At 40.7% G+C, this 19,248-nt stretch overlaps 1 protein-coding gene across 6 annotated transcripts in view; it reads left to right on the top strand.

Annotated features, from left to right (window-relative positions):
* The window catches only part of LOC140493806 (nipped-B-like protein), a 523,989-nt gene that overhangs the window by 168,547 nt on the left and 336,194 nt on the right, over window positions 1-19,248 (top strand). For 5 of the 6 annotated variants that reach the window (XM_072592747.1, XM_072592718.1, XM_072592708.1 and 2 more), the window contains 2 exons: window positions 10,440-11,054; window positions 16,719-18,074. In XM_072592747.1, coding sequence (XP_072448848.1) covers window positions 10,440-11,054; window positions 16,719-18,074 — 1,971 coding nt within the window. The remainder of the gene's footprint in view (window positions 1-10,439; window positions 11,055-16,718; window positions 18,075-19,248) is intronic. The other variant, XM_072592737.1, reaches the window with a different exon arrangement.

The following is a 19,248-nucleotide window of genomic DNA, read 5'->3' as shown; positions in this document are numbered from 1 at the left end:
AGACAGGTGGAATGCAGAAGATTTGTTTCCTACAGAGGGTGTTGAGTATCTGGAATGGGCTGCCAGAGGTGGTAAAGACGAGTACACCATGGAGCACTTTCCTCCATTCACACAAATAGCTTTGTATCACCGTCCTCTAAAGTTGATCGAAATCATTTACTTCTATTTTTGCCACTTTATGCATTCAAATAATTAATGTCTAATTTCATTCATTTGCATATTTCCTGGAGTGACTTTATTTTCTAAAACACCATTATTGTTAGTTTAAAGTCCTGTCCTTTGTCGTAGTTTTACCATTGGTCAAGACACTGGTCCTAGCTATAAATGGAATTCATGTTTCCCTGATGCTAGTGCTCCATGAATTGAAACTTCTTTTTCCTTGCTGTTCTTTTAGGCACATGATTAATTTTCTGATCTGTTTGTCCCTAAGTTAATTCCTGCATGCATTAGCTAATAATCCAGGGATTGTTTATTTGTTTTTCTGCATTTTAATTTCTGTTGTAACTCCTTAATTTTTAAGGGCGAACTAGAAATGTTCTGCTGTGTTGCTGCCTCATACATGGGAAATAACATTTCTCCACATTATATTCATCTGTCAAGATTTTGCCCACTTGCTTAATCTGTTATATCCCTCTGCAGAATCTTTGAAACATGCTCACCACTTGCCTTCCACCTCCATCAAAAATCTTTGTTTTGTTTATTCATTCACGGGCTGAGGCATTTATTGGCCATCCTTAACTGCCCTTTGGGCAGTTCAGAGTCTACCATGTTGCTGTGGGCCTGGAGACCAGACCAGGTAAAGATGGCATGAGAGAGCGAGATAGTTTTTATCTGACAGTGGATTCATGGTCATCATTAAACTCTAATTCCAGATTTTTCTTGAATTGAGATTGCACCATTCTCCTTGACACGATTCAAATCTGAGTCTCGCATTACTTAGGTCTCTGGGTTAACAGTTCAGTGATCATCTCCCTTGTCTCCTCTGATGTTCCCTTGCATTTCCTTATTAGCCTCCTGGAGGTTACCATTGATCGGGTTGAACTGGTTCAGTCATGTTAATACTGTGGCCACTGAAGCGGAGAATCTTGCAGCAAGTAACTCTCATTTCTTGGCTCCCCAATGCTTGTCCACTATCTGCAAAGTAAACCCCCGTAGTCTGATGGATTGCCTGCCACTTGCCTGAGTGACTGCAAATTAAGCAGTACTGAAGCACCTTAACAATGTCTAATACAAAGGAGTCAACTTTATTGACACCTTATTTTCAACATGTGTTCCGTTCAACACTGCACAAAGCCAGTGCTATATATCATTTACAAGAGGCACTGCAGCAATTAACCATGTTCTCTTCACTGCACTTCCCAAACCAATGGCCTCTACTACCTAGAAGGATAAAGATTGTAGATCCATGGGAGTCACAACCTCCAAGCAACACAACGTTTTGATTTAGAATAATATCACACCATTCCTTTACTCTCTGGATTAAAATCTGGAAACTTCAGTCTTTAACATACTGTGAATGTATCTGCACTGCCTGGAATGTAGTGGTTCAATTAGACAGATAAGATTATTCAGGATAAGCAAGCTATGTATTCCAACTGGTGATGCTCCCATCCCGTGACCAAGTCTCGACAAGCCCTTAGCAGAAAATAATTCCATAATGCTACAATGCTGAGAGGGCCAAATCTTAACTGCCTCCCAGTCCTGTATTCTCAACACTAAAATTAAAACATTCAAACACCCTCAAAATTGATCCCCAGTGGTTCCTAAACAGCTGATACCGACCATTAAGTTTTATAGCTTAAGCAAAAGAATTAAATAATATAGTATCTTTAGCAGAGTAAAATTAAACAGAGGTAATCTCATCAATGTATAATTTAAATTAAGTTGACTTTTATTCTAGTTGCCACTTGCACAAAGATAGACAAACGGGTACAGTTAAAGGATAAGTCAAACAGAGGGTGAGGGGAGTGAAGAGATGTAACTGACCAGATCACTTCAGCTGTTTCCATGAGCCCTAATAACACAGTTGCATGGGATTGTATCTTGGTTTCTGAGGTCAATGGTGCATGCAAATGCTGAGGCATATTAAAATTCAATCAAGTTAGTAAGAGGTGACCTGCCATGCACAAAGATGTACTGACTGTCCCTAATTAGGCCATGCTTTTGCAAAAGAGCGTAAATCCTATCCATAAGAATTCTTTTCAATCGCTTCCCAAACACCGATGGGAGACTCCCCAGTCTATAGTTTCCTGGATTATCCCTATTTCCTTTGAACAAGGAGCAGCATTAGCTACTTGTCAGTCCTTCAGGACTGTTCCAGTGGCTAGCAAGGATACAAAGATCTTGGTCAAGGCCCCAACAATCTCCTTTCTTGCCCCTCTCAATAACCTGGGGTCGATCCCATTTGGCCTTGGGGACTTAATGCTATTCAAGACCCAACGTTACTTCTTTCTAGATCTCAGAATGTTGTGGCATATTAGCATGCTCCACAGAGCATATCCTTCTCCTGGGTGACTATCGACAAGGTACTCCATTTAGGATGTCGCCCACATCCTCTGCCTCCGTGCACACATTCCCACCTCTATTCTTGAGTGCTTCTACGTGTTCTGTGGTTGTCCTCTTGTTTTTAGAATATGTATAGAATTTCTTGGATTCTCTTTAACCCTACTTTCCAAGGCCATTTAATGGCCCCTCCTTGCTACCCTAATGCCCTGCTTGTGTTCTTCCCTGCTTTCTTTAAGATTCCTTACGAGCTGTCTGATTTTTAGCTTCTGAAACCTTATTTGCTGCTTTTTCCCTTTTGATTAAATTCACAACATCCCTTCTTATCCAGTGGTCCCTTACTTTGCCATCCTTGTCCTTCTCCTTACTGGAACATGCCTGCCTTGAACTCCCAACAGCTGGTCTTTAAATAGCACCCCGATGTCAAATGTGGACTCGCCTGATAACACTTCTCCAAGTAACACTCCCTAGCTCGTGTCTAAAATTGACATAATTTGCTCTCCCCCAATTCAGTACCTTCCTGCAAGGTCCTGAATTATCATTACTCATAGCTAGCTTAAGACTTTAGGAGTTGTGATCACTGTGTTTACAAAATACTTCTGCACTGAAAGGTCTGTCACTCGACCAGACATGTTAGCCAATACGAGGTCCAGTATGGCCCATCCTATTGTTGGATTATTCACATTATTTCAAGAAACCCTCTTGGATGGATGCATTAAACAAATTCTGCCCCATCTGAGCCTCCTGCTCTAAGAGGGTCCCAGTCAATATTGGGGAAGTTAGTCATCCACTATGACAATTCTGTTATTACATCTTTCCATAATCTGCCTATATTTGTTCGTCAGCATCTCGAGGTTATTTGGCGGGCCTTTAGTATAATCGTATCACAGCAATTACACCTATCTTATGTTGAGGTCTGCCCAAATTGTCTTAGTGGCTGAGCCCTCCAGTATGTCCTTTGAGCACAGCTGTGACATTTTTCCTGATGTGTAATGCAATTCCTCCACCTCTTTTACCTCCCCCTCTATCTCATCTAAAATAACGAAAGCCGGGAACGTTGAGCAGCCACTCCTGTTCTCCTTCTCTCTCCCCTCTCTCTCTTCTCCCCTCCCCCCTCCCCCTCCCCCCCCAAACCAAGTCTCTTTAATGGCTGCAACATCATAGTCCCATGTATTGACCCTGCTATATAGCAGGGACAGTTTTGGTGTACAGGCCTGGCTACGGCTGTCATACTCACTCCAGACTAAATTCTTTTGTCTGAACTTTTAATAAGTTGAAAATGGGAGCACACCCAGGGAACAATTACACTTACTTCGTGTTGCATTGGCAGTCACAATCTTGAGACAAAATAGTTTTTAAAACAAAGCAATTAGTTTATCTTTCCATTGGCACCAACTGAGTTGATATTTCTATAGTGTGCTTTAAGCCAGAATCAACCTGCAATTGATGTACAGTCCTGGCCCCTCAACAAATTTTTAAAAAAAAATCTTTTGGCTTCCAGTTCATAGCTCCAAATTAAAAACGATAAAATAAAAATAATGGTGTGGACAAAGCATTGGCATTGTATAGGTCCTCCATAGCATTATCACTGATTAGGTTGACCAGTCTGTATGTAGGTTAAAGTTTCCCATGATTACAATATTGTCGTTGCTACATCTACCTATCATGTCCTGATTTTATTTCCTGACCTAAATCACCTCTTTACAGTAGATCCAGTCGAGGTAACAGAAACCTGGCTATATCAGTGCTATGTTCTCCTGAAAGGCCATTGCCCCCTACACCATTACAGTACAGTATAGGCTCTTTGTCCCTCGATGTTACGTCAACCTGTGAAATCAATCTGAAGCCTATCTATCCTACACTATTGCATTATTTCACATGTTTATCCAATGACCATTTAAATGCTCTTCAAGTCGGCAAGTCTACTACTGTTGCAGGCAATGCGTTCCACACTCCTCTTACTGAGTAAAGAAATCACCTCTTCATCTGTCCGATATCTATCGCCCCTCAATTTAAAGCTCTATTCCCTCATGCTAGCCATCACCATTAGAGGAAAAAGGCACTCACTGTCTGGCTTGTATGTCATTCCACACCCACAGCAGTGTGGTTAATACTCAACTGCCCTGTGAAATGGCCTAGCAAGCCATTTCATTGTATAAACTAGAAAGGAAAAAGGAATGATAAAAGACTGAAGACTGGACAATGACCTCGGCTCCAGAAACAGTGGCAAAAACAACTTGTAACTATAATTGTCATTCTTTCAGCATTGATGGGTTAAAATCTTGGAATCCTTGCACATCTTCCTCCTTTCTTCTCTTTCATCCCCCCCCCCCCAAATTAGGATTCTTCTGCTCGGATGCTGCCTGGTTTGCTGTGCAGCACCACACTCTTGACTCTAATCTCCAGCATCTACAGTCCTCACTTTCTCTGAGTTGATAATCAATGTCAGTTGCACTCGACTGAGTGTGGTGTGCTGTCATTGCAGTATGTAGGAATGAGAAATTAATTCCAGTCCTGTAATATGTCTCTGCAGCTTATGATATTTGGCTCAGTTGTTCACCTGGAGTCGTTGAGTTGCAGACATTGCAAGATTTCAATGAAGGGGACCTTTTATTCAGGGAGACAGTCTTGCTGCTTGTTGACGTAGAACTTTGCAATCCCTGACCAGTGATTAGTGCTAATGGACAATACGATGCTTTTCCTAAAGTTTGTATTGAAATTTGCTGAAACTGTAGCTGACAGTGAGTGGATTTGTGAGCACGAGCACAAGATGGCATATTAAAATGGTAAGTGACTAGAAGATAAATGTCAAAATGGATAAGTCCCCTAGGCCGGACAGGATTTATCCCAGGATACCCTGGGAAGCCAGGGAGGAGGTTGCCGAGCCTTTGGCATTGATGTTTAAATCGTCATTTTCTACAGGAATAGTGCCAGAAGACTGGAGGATAGCAAATGTGGTTCCCCTGTTCAAGAAGGGGAGTAGAGACAACCCTGGTGATTATAGACCAGTGAGCCTTACTTCAGCTGTCGGTAAAGTGTTGGAAAAGGTTATAAGAGATAGGATTTATAATCGTCTAGAAAAGAATAATTTGATTAGGAATAGTCAGCACGGTTTTGTGAAGGGTAGGTCGTGCCTCACAAACCTTATTGAGTTCTTTTGAGAAGGTGACCAAACAGGTAGATGAGAGTAAACCGGTTGATGTGGTATACTTGGATTTCAGCAAGGCGTTCAATAAGGTTCCCCACAGTAGGCTATTGTACAAAATGCGGAGGAATGGGATTGTGGGAGATATAGCATTTGGATCAGCAATTGGCTTGCTGAAAGAAGACAGAGGGTGGTGGTTGATGGGAAATGTTCATCCTGGAGTCCAGTTACTAGTGGTGTACCACAAGGGTCGGTGTTGGGTCCACTGCTGTTTGTCATTTTTATAAACGACCTGGATGAGGGCGTAGAAGGGTGGGTTAGTAAATTTGCAGACGACACTAAGGTCGGTGGAGTTGTGGATAGTGAAGAAGGGTGTTGTAGGTTACAGAGAGACATAGATAAGCTGCAGAGCTGGGCTGAGAGGTGGCAAATGGAGTTTAATGTGGACAAATGTGAGGTGATTCACTTTGGCTGGAGTAACTGGAATGCAAAGTACTGGCTAATGATAAGATTCTTGGTAGTGTAGATGAGCAGAGAGATCTCAGTGTCCAGGTACACAGATCCTTGAAAGTTGCCACCCAGGTTGAAAGGGTTGTTATGAAGGCATACAGTGTTTTATCTCTTATTAATAGAGGAATCGAGTTCAGGATCCATGAGGTTATGCTACAGCTGTACAAAACTCTGTGGTGCAGCCACACTTGGAATATTGTGTACAGTTCTGGTCACCGCATTATAAGAAGGATGTGGAAGCTTTGGAAAGGGTGCAGAGGAGATTTACTAGGATGTTGCCTGGTATGGAGGGAAGGTCTTTTCAAGGAAAGGCTGAGGGACTTGAGGCTATTTTTGTTAGAGAAAAAGGTTGAGAGGTGACTTAATAGAGACATATAAGATAATCAGAGGGTTAGATAGGGTGGACAGGGAGAGCCTTTTTCCAAGAATGGTGACGGCGAGCACGAGGGGGCATAGCTTTAAATTGAGGGGTGATAGGTATAGGGCAGATGTCAGAGGTAGTTTCTTTACTCAAAGTAGTAAGGGTATGGAATGCTTTGCCTGCAACGGGTAATAGATTGGCCAACTTTAAGTGCATTTAAGTCGTCATTGGACAAGCATATGGACGTACATGGAATAGTGTAGGTTAGATGGGCTTCAGATTGGTATGACAGGTCAGCGCAACATCGAGGGCCGAAGGGCTTGTACTGCGCTGTAATGTCCTTTTGTTCTATGTCAATTCTGTGGATGCAGCAGAGCTGTTTTGAAGAATTCACCCTGCCTGTATTTGGTATCTCATCAGTGTGGAGGAGGCCACAATGTGAGCAGTAAATTTCTGCTTAGGCACATTGCAGTTTCAGGACTCAACATTGTTTGGTTGCATAGATTTGCAGAGATATTAACATATATCCACCTATTCTATTTATATTGTTTCTCGACTATTATTAGCTCTCCCTTTTTAGCTTTTGTTCTGGGGCACCTTTTCCACCTGATCAATTTAATCCCACTCCCCTACATGTAAACTGCCACGTTCCAGGGTCCTTCATTGTAAAAGAAATCATATTTGACTCAAAGTATTAACTTTGTCTCTTTCTCCACAGATATTGCCAGAACTGCTGAATTTGTCCAGCACTTAGTTTATTTCAGATCTCCAGTGTTTGTGGTCTGTGCTTTAGTTTTAATGTTCTAGTAATATGATTTCAAATTGCACCACAGCAGATGGTGAAATTTGAATTCAATAAAAAAACTGGAATAAAAAGCTAATCTAAATGCGCCCATGTAACCATTATTGGTTGTTGTAAAAATCCATCTGGTTCACTACTATCTTTTACAGAAATCTGCCTTCTGATCTTGATGAATAGTGGTTGTAGTCTAAGATGCAGGGTAGGCTATTTAGGATTATCTTCACCCAAAGAGTGCCGAGCTTCTGGAATTCTCTACCATAGAAAGTAGTGAGACTAAAATATAACTCCAGATCGATAGCACTGTGGTTCATTCTTAACTGCCCCCTCAGTAGGGGGTAGGCAATAAATACTGACATGGATGAAGAAATTATTTTCAAAATTGTTTCTGGACACAACTGTATATACGGTATGTCCACAGTCAACAACAGCTAGCCCCAAAAACCAATCCATGCTTGGATACTTTTCTGCTTTCTCTTGGGAAATAGAGAAATGTGGCCACAGTCTTGGCCAAGGAGAACTCCTACTGAATATGTAAATGAGGTGTAATTCTTTCTCGACCTCATTAGCCTTTGCTCTCTGGAGAAAAGAATTCTGGTGGAGGTTGAGTGAGCGAATTTTGATCAAGTGAATGAGTGTTATTTGAAGCAAGTAGGAAAGTGAAGTTCATGTTGTAATCGAATCTGCTGTGATCATCTTAAATGGATAATCAAGATAAATGGACATACTGGCCAACTCTTATTTTTAAGGTCTCATTTTAACTTAGAGTTTGCCAACAGACAGTGAAGCCTCCAAGTATGCTTGTGTCACTTGTGGGAAGAACTAGTACTCCATACACCGTATCCAATAACAGTCTATTTGTGATCTGAGCTGATTGTTGAATCCCAGTTGTTCAACGTTGTAATTTCATTGCAGCTGCTGGGATAAGTTTGTGGTGCTCTGTTCTTGTCTCCTTTCTGGGTTGTCACCATTTGACTGGTGATCTATTGGTGATCTGGGTTCAAAACTAGCCACAGCAGCTGGTGAAATTTAAATTCAGTTAGTAAAACTGGAATTGACAGCAAGTTTCTTGACTGGAAATTTATCAACAATTGTTATAAAAACTTTTTTTAGGGCTAAAGGGATCAAAGGGTACTGGGTGAAATTGGGATCAGGATATTCATTTGGATGATCAGCCATGATAGTGTTAAATGGCAGAGCAGTCTCAGACCAAATAGCCTACTCCTGTACCCTTTTTTGAGTTCCTGTTTCAGTAATGTCCTTTTAAGAAAGGAAATCTGGAATGCTAACTTGGTCTGAATATGTATGTCCAGATAGTTAACTCTTCAAGCCCTCTGAAATTGCTGAGCTGTTTACTTCAAGCATAATTGAGGATGATATTTTTAATTGCCTTGTTCTGTAAGACATCTGATGCTGTCTTGATACAGATCAGTAATTGATTTTCAGTATAATTAACTTTATCCAAGGTGAATTTGTGAAGCCATTTTAACTTAGCATGAATCCAGTTTGCCATCATCTTCGATTTTGGATAATGGACTGCCATTAGGGTGGCTCAGTGATTAGCACTGAGGGGCAAGCAGTGCAAGAGACCTGAGTTCAATTCCACCCTTTGACGACTTGTGTGTAGAGTTTGAATGTTCTCCCCATGTCTCTGTGGGTTTCCTCCAGATGCTCTGGTTTCTTCCTACACTCCAAAAATGTACAGGTTAAGGTGGATTAACCATGCTAAATTGCCCATAGTGTCCAGGGATATATAGGATAGGTGGATTAGCTGTGAGAAATGCAGGGTTTCAGATAGGGTAAGGGGATATCTGGGTGAGATGTTCTTCAGAGGATCAGTGTGGATTTAATGGGCTGAATGGGTTTCTGTGATTTCTATGAAACCTCCAGGCACTGGGAATTCCAATGCTTTCTTGTTGAAAGGAATTAAGTTTCTTAGTAACTGGACACAAGTTAGTGAATCACTTTTGGATGCGCTCTTTAAAACGATTGATATGAATGAATTTCTGTGCTTCTTGCTTTCAGCATTGAATTTGCATAAGTGTTTGACCTGAGGCAAAAATATGGAGTGATCTTTGTGGGTTGTAAGAAAGGATTGGTTGGCACTTCTAGCTTTTTAAAGGATGTACTTTTTAAAATCTCAACAGAATCATAGCTGAATCCTTAAAGTTACTACTTATGCTAAATATATTCAACAATGTTTTTTAATACTTTTTCCACCTTTACACTTTTATGTCTTTTGTTCAATACTCTCTTGTATGTGTGTGTGTGTGTAAGGATTTGCTTGTAAGTGATAATTGAGCTGCAAACATGTGAGAATTGAAATAGAAATGTTCCAAAGAGCAGACTTTGACTAGAACTAGACCTGCACTTTAGAAATTCAGTATTCACTGGTATTCTGGAAAGCGAACTTGGTCCCTGTTCAGGGTTTTTTCTTCATTAAAGCTGATTGTCATTATACTTTGGGAATCCCATCTTTGCAACCAAGAAGGATGAAATTAAATGTATCGCTTCACACATCTGGTCTACTAGTTACAACTTCCTTCACTTCTCTTGATGATGTCCTCATCAGCTTTTTTCACTCATGTTGCCACTTCACAGCACCACTTTTATTTGGTGAATCTTGCCAATGCTCTTGGTAAAAGTTCCCTTGAGGAGCAGGATATTGCAAATGGATCATCCAGGTCAGCTAGTCACAGATCATGTTTCCCTTCAAAAGGCCTGATATTCTAAAGTACATTTGGTGGGATCAATATAGGAAGGAGGCACCCACTGACTTTGTCCTTGTTCATCTGGTTAGGCACAAATCTCTGGAAGGTTATTTTGAAGAATAACCTTTTCTTTCATCATTTTTATTTTCTGTGGTCATTTTCATTGTAGTGTCACCTTGACTTTGACATTTAATAGGATAGATGCTCAGATTGCCAGCAGGGATGACTGATTGTTACTAGGATTTTTTTTTAAATCTTGGTATGTTTATCACTGGGAGTATGCAGAATCATACTTGTTAAACTATTAGATGGTGCAGTGACAATTATTCATCAAGTTAAAATACTGTTTAGAAGTTTTGTACCCTGCAGTCCATGCACTAGATTTGAACTCTACCTTTTTTGTGCTGACAGCATCCAGGCCGCCTCTGATCTTGCAGTCGCCGCCTCCTTACACCTCTCCCAGAGATGCCCCACCTGATATTCTGCTGGACTCCCCAGACAGGATGGGAAGCAAGAAGAAAATTAAAAAGGCTAAGCTCACCAAGGAGGAAAAAGAACAGGCAGATAAGACTGCTATGTATGACATTGTCAGCTCTCCATCTAAAGACTGTACAAAACTCACTTTGAGGCTGACTCGGGTTCGAGATCAGCAGGATGACATGCTCCCAAACATGGACAGCAGTGCAGAAAATGAGGCAGAATTGAACAATATTCAATTCCCAGAACAGACTGCAAAACAGCCAGGGACTCATAATGATATTCATGGCTCATTGAATGTTTCTGCTCAATGTGTGCCTCAACAGGAGCAGGCCTTCCTTCAAGCACAGCAGGTCACAGTCTTACAACAGAACAATGCAATTGGAACAGTGAAAACAGCACAGGCACAACCACTACAGCAACAATCACAACAACAGACAATGACACCATACGATGAGGTAGAGTTGGATGCTTTAGCAGAAATTGAACGGATAGAACGAGAGTCTGCCATGGAGAGAGAGAGATGTTCCAAGGAGGTACAGGATAAAGGTGAGATTTTGATGTGTGAAAGAGAATCTTGTGAAGTTTATAAGGGAAAATAAGCTTTAAAGCTCCTTTTGCCTCTACTCCCGTTTTTCCAAGTTTTCCACCCTCAAAGTTTCACTCACCAATTGTGGAGAAGGCTGTCAAGAAAATTGTCATCTTTCTTACTGCAGCATCTGCTTGGAGGTTCTCCTTCTGCTTTGAGACTGAATACAGTTCCTAGTTGCTTTGAGAAGCCTTCCACAGGTCAAATAGATGTTCAGTCTTGGATTGGATTGGCAATAATTAAGAAATGCATAATGTGAATTTAATGCTTGCAAATGCAGTATTATGATTAAATTGCTGGAACTTTTAAAAAATATAAGTAATTGATTATCTATCTTTGAAAGTGTCTGACTTCTTTGAGATGATTGAATTTTATACTTAACATTTGTCAAAGGACTATTCCTCTTTGCAGAACAGAGCTGTATGTCGACAATTAAGTCATATTTTAGAGGCACTTAGAGCAAAGTTTGGAGTATAGGTCTGCTACTTTCTATAAAACTTTATGGCATATTGCAAACAGCTGATGGAAAGCAGTGTTTTGGCTCTTCTGTATTGTCTCGCAGAATGCATCATGCTAAATAGCAGGAATCTATTACTTCCATGCATTCTTGCTCACTCTGTGCTGTTTGCTAAGAGTTAGAGTTTGTAGCATAGTGCAACAATGTCTAACACCTAGGATTCATGCATTCAAAACAGAAGAGGTTTATTTGGATAAAGAGTTGTAACTCAATTTGAACTTTATCTGCTGGCTTCGTTCTTGGTGGTTCTTGACTACTTGTATACAAACTGCGCTAATCTTGAAACAAACGAGTGAAATAATTTGTGCCAAGAATTATGTCCATAGTTGGGTATTCTTCTGGTGTTCTGTGCTTCACTTGACCTTTTTATTCCTAGATTTGCTAGGGAATAAGCATTTCTACTCTACACTTTTATGATTGCTTGGATTCAGACAATTAAGTCTGTTTCAAATCCAGTCCTCTTAGTCCTCTATTCAGTGCAAACTTAATATTGCTGTTAATGTTTTTTTTCCAAAACAATTTATCCCTTACATGTAAATTAGGTGGAATGTATTTTGTTATAAATTTTGACAGCTTTTTGAAAGGTGATTTAATTGTCTTTAGATTGATTTCAGAACTCTGGTCATTGTTAGTTTGCCTAATTTTTAAAGTCCAATTGACAGCTGCTGAATTGTGATAAAACAGAGCTCTAAATTCTTTACGAGACATTACTAAGCCAAAACAGGACTGATAGTTTAGCTAGTTGATATCTTGAGCACAAATGTTTGAGATTCAGACTTTAGCTTCAGTTTCTATCTGCCCTATCAGAAGGGAGAAAACAATATTGATGGAACTGAGTAGTCATGAGTATTTGAAAACCTTTGTTTGAGGTCTTACTTTACATCTTGATAGATCATAACACAAAATTATCCTTAAAACTAATCTGATTCTCTCCTCAAAATTGCTCATGTTAATGGGTTACTGCAAAGTGAAATTGTCCCCTCAAAGTACAGGTGAAGGTGGCAACTGGCAGGTCAGCTTTCATACTTTCATACTTCGGGGCGGCATGGTGGCACAGTGGTTAGCACTGCTGCCTCACAGCGCCAGAGACCTGGGTTCAATTCCTGCCTCAGGCGACTGACTGTGTGGAGTTTGCACGTTCTCCCCGTGTCTGCGTGGGTTTCCTCCCACAGTCCAAAGATGTGCAGGTCAGGTGAATTGGCCATGCTAAATTTCCCCCAGTGTTAGGTAAGGGGTAGATGTAGGGGTATGGATGGGTTGCGCTTCGGCGGAGCGATGTGGACTTGTTGGGCTGAAGGGCCTGTTTCCACACTGTAAGTAATCTAATCTAAAATACCATGAGGATGAGAGTACAGGGGCAGCAATGACTTACTACAATTGTACATTGCCTTGGTGTCACCACGTCTGGGTATTGTGTGCATTTTGGTTTCTTTACCTGAGTACGGATGTGATGACTATGGAGGGAGTGCAATAACGGTTTACTGGATCAATTTCTGGATGGCAAAACTGAGATATAAAGAGCGACTGGATTGGTTAGAAGTGTACTGAGTTTAGAAGAGTGAGTAAGGGTGGGAATCTCATTATAGAACCTTATTACATTCTAACAAGGCAAGATAAATTGAGCACAGATGACTGGGGAGTCCAGAACCAGGGGGTCACACTACCCTGTTCAATATAGGACAGGGTAGGCCTTTTAGGGCTGAGATGAAAAGAAATATTCACCCAGAGGTTGGTGTGCCTGTAGAATTTTCAGCCACAAAGTGTTTGAGGCCAAAATATTAAATGTTTTCAAGAAGGCAATAGATATCGTTCATAGGTCTAAAGGATGTGGTGAGAAAGCAGGTGCAGGATACAGAGTTGGATGATCAACCATGATCATGTTGAATGATTGAGCAGCCTTGAAGGACTGAATGGCATGCTCTTTCTATTTTATGTTTCTACAGCCTGTATTTAAGAAAGTATGTACCATTTGGCTTTTATTGCAAAGGGGTGGAGCACATGTAAAAAGAAGTTCTAGCTCAAATCAGACTTTAGTGTGCAGGTTTGGACTCCATATTTACAGCAGGATATAAAACTGTGGAATTTTTCAGTACAGGAAGAGTCCATTTGACCTGAAACAGCTACTCAGCTAGTCCTGTTCTCCAGCCCTATCCCCCAACCCTCTAAACCTTGCAAATATATATTCAGCACTGTTTAGAAGCCTCTTATAGAATCCAACGCCACCACTCTCCCAGGCAGTGCATTCCAAATCCTATCAACTCTAAATAAGTTTTTTCTTCATCTTGCTGCTAGCTCTCTTGCTGACCATCTTGTGATTGTGATCCCTAGTTACAATAGCAACTAATGGAAACAGAGCGTCCTGCTTTACTCTCTCAAAACTGTTCATAATTTTTGCCAAGACTGGAGGGTTTGAGTTTTGAGGAGATGCTGGATAGACTAGGAGGGTGAGGGGTGGCCTTAGAGAGATTTATAAAAATCACGAGAGTCTTAGATAAGGTGAGTAGCAAAGGTCTTTTCCATTAAGTAATTCCTGATGAAGGGCTTATGGCTGAAATGTTGATTCTCCTGCTCCTTGGATGCTGTCTGACCTGTGTTTTTCCAGCACCATGCACTCTACTCTGATTTCCAGAATCTGTAGACCTCACTTTCTCCATTAAGAAAGAGAGTTCAAAACTAGGGATTGTATTTTTAAGATGAGAGGAGAAAAATTTAAAAGGACCCAAGGGGCAACTTTTTCACGTGGTGCTTTGAATGTGGAATAAACCGCCAGAGGAAGTGGTAGCTGCAGGGCCAGGTACAAAATCTAAAAAACATGTGAATAAGTATACATGAATAGGAAAGCTTTAGAGGGATATGGGCAAAACACTGGCAAGTGGAACTTATTTCATTTGGGATACATTGGACCAAACAGTCCGTTTTGTGCAGTATGGCTATGATCTCAATAAAGAGATCTTTGAACCTTCTCTGCTGCAAAGACCATGAGCCCAATTACTCTAATCTTTCCTTTTATCAAAAATCTCTGGTTCCTAGTATCGTTCTCAAGAAGCTTGACACAATGCAGATCCAGGAATATCCACTCCCCCCTCCTCTGACACTCTGTAGCAACAGTGTGAATGTTCTAAAAGATACGCTGCAGAAATTCACCCAGGACCCTTAGACAGCGCTTTCCAAATCTGGTCAAAAGGCAGCAGATACATGGGAACACCGCCCACCTACAAGTTTCCCTCCAAGCCACTCACCATCCTGACTTGGAAATATATCGCCATTTCTTCACCATTGTTAGAATCAAACTCCTGAAATTCTCTCCCTAAAGGCATTGTGGGTCAACCTACAGCATATGGACTGCAATGGTTCAAGAAGACCACTCATTACCACCTTCTCAAGTCCAACTAGGGATAAGTGCTGGTCAGCTAGCAATGCCCACAAGTGAATAAAAATTCTACCAAATCACTTTTCTACTCTTTGACATCCTGTCTTAAATAAAGATGCCCAGAACTGAACATAATATTTCAAATGTGGTCTGAGTAAATTGAAGCTATGTTCTCTGGATTTTCAAAGAACGACAAGTGCTCATATAGAAATGGACAAGATTCTGAACAGGCTTGGTAGGGTAGACGCAGGCTGTTTTCCTTAGCTTGAGAATCTAGAACCTGGTGTTGAGTTTCAGGATAAGGGGTGTTGATCATTTAGCACTGAGATGAGAAACTTCTTCTCTCAAAGGTGTGGAGAGCTGGTGGAGAAGTGAAGGTAAAGCAGAAAATCAGCCTTTATCATGTTGAATTAAAAACATGCCTGAGGGTCTGAATGGCCTCTGTTCTAATTTCTTAGCTTGATTCTGCTTCTGTATCTGATTTACCAAAGGCAGGGATAGTGCTTGATATTAATCATGGCAGCTATGATTCAATTGATAGCACTTTCACCTCTGAGTCATAAGGTTTCAGGTTAACAAAAATATTGTGGTATTATTTTGCCATTAGAAATTTGCTGTATTTGAATTGGCGGCTGCCTTTTTAAAAAAAAATTAATCACAATTGTCAAAGTGCGGAAAGAATCTATTCAGTCAGTCATGCCTGCACTGTCTGTTAGCGTGGGTCATTAAACAGACACAGGTGGCATTTCTCAATAGAGGCAGTCTCTGAATGAATATCAGTGAGCTTTATGAAATGTATTTCAGTCAAGATATTTAAATATTGATGGGCTTCACATGACTTTATTTCCACACAAGTGACTGACCATTAAATTGTATATTGCTCAGTTCAAAAAAAGTGCTTTATATTGAGTTTACAATGACTAAATCTGTATTTCGCTTCTCTCTGCTTGGGGCTTTGTCTCTGACCATAATTATGCTTCACTGAAACCCTTCTGTAAAAGATTATAACACAAACGTGAAACTTGTGTGCGCTGGTTGTTCTAGTGTTGCGAAATCTTAGTGTCGACCATTCTTACTAGAATTGTTGCCCAAGTGTCATCCAACTGTATCTGACTTTGCTTGAAGAATCTCTGTACAGATACTTACAAATATGCATAAGTGCAATGTCTGCAATGAAAGAGTAAGTATTACTTATGGACTTAATTAGCATAGACTTTCAAGAAAAGGGTTGTAGACTGGGCGCTCATTGTGCAGCTTTAATTTTAAGGCATGCAGCAAGAGCTTTGCACTTAGTGGCATAAACCTATAAATTCCATTGACTTATACAATGCTTTCCTGGATTTTTAGTCCTTTAGGAGATGCATTTGGTCTCTTATTTTGCTGTGTAGATTAAAAGTTATTTTCTATAACAAATACCTTAGTTGCTTGGATGGTTCATATCACAGTGATTGCAATGTTAAGGTTGTATGTTGTCATATTATCCAAAGGTTGTAAACTCAAGAGAAAAAGATGCTAAGTCTATCATCATTAATCCTTTGTATAATACTTGTTTCTACTACCATTTATGATTGGAATGCAACACAGTTCTTCAAATGTGATGTGTAACTAATGCAAGCCACTTGTTAGCCAACATCTGGAGTAGTTTATTTTCTCGCTGACCAGTTGCTTTGTCCTGAGATAGCATTTTACGTTGTGCAAGTACGTGATAAGTGATATTCAACGTCTTCTTTGTTTCAGACAAACCCTTAAAGAAACGGAAGCAAGACTCATTTCCTCAAGAGACTGCTGGAGGAGGTGGGGGTGGTGCGAACAGACCTGCCCTCTTGGTTAGTATTGATCTACAACATGCAGGAAGAACTGATGGACAGTCAACCCTTCCTTTAGATTCCGAAAGTGTGAAAAAGTCTTTGGAGTTAGCACGGCAGGGTACTGAATTGTTGTCAACACGGCAAGATGATACATTGGGAATATTAAAGCCTAAGCCAGAAAATCACCCAGATATTTCCAGGAAAAAATCTGAAAATGAAGGGCAAAAGGACAACAGTAGGCCTGATGTGATCAAACCAAGACCAGAAACTCCAAAACAGAAAAGTGAGAGCCAACCTGAGACACCGAAGGGAAAGCATGACAACAGGCGTGATGTGGTTAAAGCAACTCCAGAAAAGAGACTCGAAATATCTAAACACAAGCATGAGGGTAAATCTGAGCATACAAGAATGAAAGCTGAGAGTCGATCAGAAACACCAAAGCCACGCCATGAGGGGCGGCAGAGTTCAGATACTTCCAAAGATAAGCGAGAGCTGAATCAGGAAACCCAGAAACAGAAGTCAGTTGAGAAAAATGACTCCGACCGAGGAAAAATAGACACATCAAAGGTCAGGAGACCAGATACCCCAAAATTAATAAAAAGTGAATCTGATTGTAAACTGCCTCGAAATGAGACTCCTAAAAATAACCAGACAGACTGTTCAAAATCAGTGAAAGTAGAAAAAAAAGCACGTTCTGATTCAGGGGATCGAGGAGATCGCGGTGACCGAAGTGAGCGGCATTCATCAGAAGAACATCGGTTGAGATCAGAAAGCCCAAGGGTCAAACAGGATAACAGAGAGTCTGGTAAAATAAAATCTGAAATGAAAGATCGAACTGCATTGAAACAGAGTAGAAGATCAGATGTTCCATCTGGATCATTGAGCAATAAAGACAGGGATGAACGAAGATCGGAGGGGAGCAAAGTGAAACCAGAGACACTCAACCCACTTACTGATAAAGAAAAGTTCCCCAGCTATCTACTGGGGGGAGGAAGGTCCAATGCACTAAAAAACTTCGTAATTCCGAAAATAAAACGCGATAAAGATGGTAATGTTTGTAACGAGCAGAAGGAATTGAGAAAGTCGATGGATAAAAATGAATTAAAGTTGAAAGTTGAAAAGATGGATCTAGTGGAGGACCTGAAGAAAGTAATTAAACCTGTTGTGGTTCTTCATAAGTTGCCCTTTGATGAAGTGCAGAAATTTATCAAGGACAATGAGGACAAAAATGCATCAAGAAGTTCCAGCAAATCTAAGAGCCGGTTGCCCTCCAAGCCAACTAAAGGTACTAATGTTACGTTTTTTGTGTGTTTATTTGAAATGAGGTCTTTTCAAGTTTTATGCATAACTTGTTTATTTCCAAAGTTATTTGTAAAGGTATATTTGATCTCCAATGCACCTCATCCTGAGTAATACAGAAACACCCTCTAGAGGCACAATGTTAGTACAGCAGTCTATAGAAAAACCTAGCAGAACATTTGCTTTGTGATGTGCTTTACCACTGCCTTTAAATGTATCATGTCACCACCTCAGCCCTCATCTGAAATAGAAAAGTTTGTTTTCTCATGGTTGTATTCCGATAGCATGTTGTCCCTTCTATGCCTATAATTTTAAAGATCCACATTATCCTTATGTACTTTTAACCTGTGTTGATCTGTCACCCAGTCAAGTAGTGCATGCCAAATTATGACTTGTTGTGTAAAACATTATTCCTGCTGGCTCTCATTCTTCAGCCAATCACTTTCAACCTGTACTTTCTGGTTATTGATATAAGCAGTTGAAAACTGTTAATTGGAGGTGTATTGGACAGCAAAGAGGGTTACCTCCGATTACAATGGGCTGAGAAATGGCAGATGGAGTTTAATTCAAATAAATGTGAGGTAGGTGCTGCACTTTGGGAAAGCAAATCTTAGTAGGACTTAGACAATTAATGGTAAGGCTCTAGGGAATGTTGCTGAACAAAGAGACCTTGGAGTGCGGATTCATAGCTCCTTGAAAGTGGAGTCGCAGGTAGATAGGATAGTGACGGCAGCATTTGGTATGCTTTTCGTTATTGGTTAGAGTATTGAGTACAGGAGTTGGGAGGTCATGTTGCGGCTGTGCAGGACATTGGTTAGGCCACTGTTGGAATATTGCGTGCAATTCTGGTCTCCTTCCTATCGGAAAGATGTTGTGAAACTTGAAAGGGTTCAGAAAAGATTTACAAGGATGTTGCCAGGGTTGGAGGATTTGAGCTACAGGGAGAGGCTGAACAGGCTGGGGCTGTTTTCCCTGGAGCGTCGGAGGCTGAGGGGTGACCTTATAGAGGTTTACAAAATTATGAGGGGCATGGATAGGGTAAATAGGCAAAGTCTTTTCGCTGGGGTGGGGGCATAGGTTTAGGGTGAGAGGGGAAAGATATAAGAGACCTAAGAATGAACTGCCAAAGGAAATGGTGGAGGCTGGTACAATTGCAACAT

This window comes from Chiloscyllium punctatum, chromosome 2 (assembly GCF_047496795.1).
Source record: "Chiloscyllium punctatum isolate Juve2018m chromosome 2, sChiPun1.3, whole genome shotgun sequence".
Lineage (NCBI taxonomy): Eukaryota > Metazoa > Chordata > Chondrichthyes > Orectolobiformes > Hemiscylliidae > Chiloscyllium > Chiloscyllium punctatum.
Note: the sequence above shows the minus strand (reverse complement) of the source record. Positions and strands in the feature narration are given on the sequence as shown.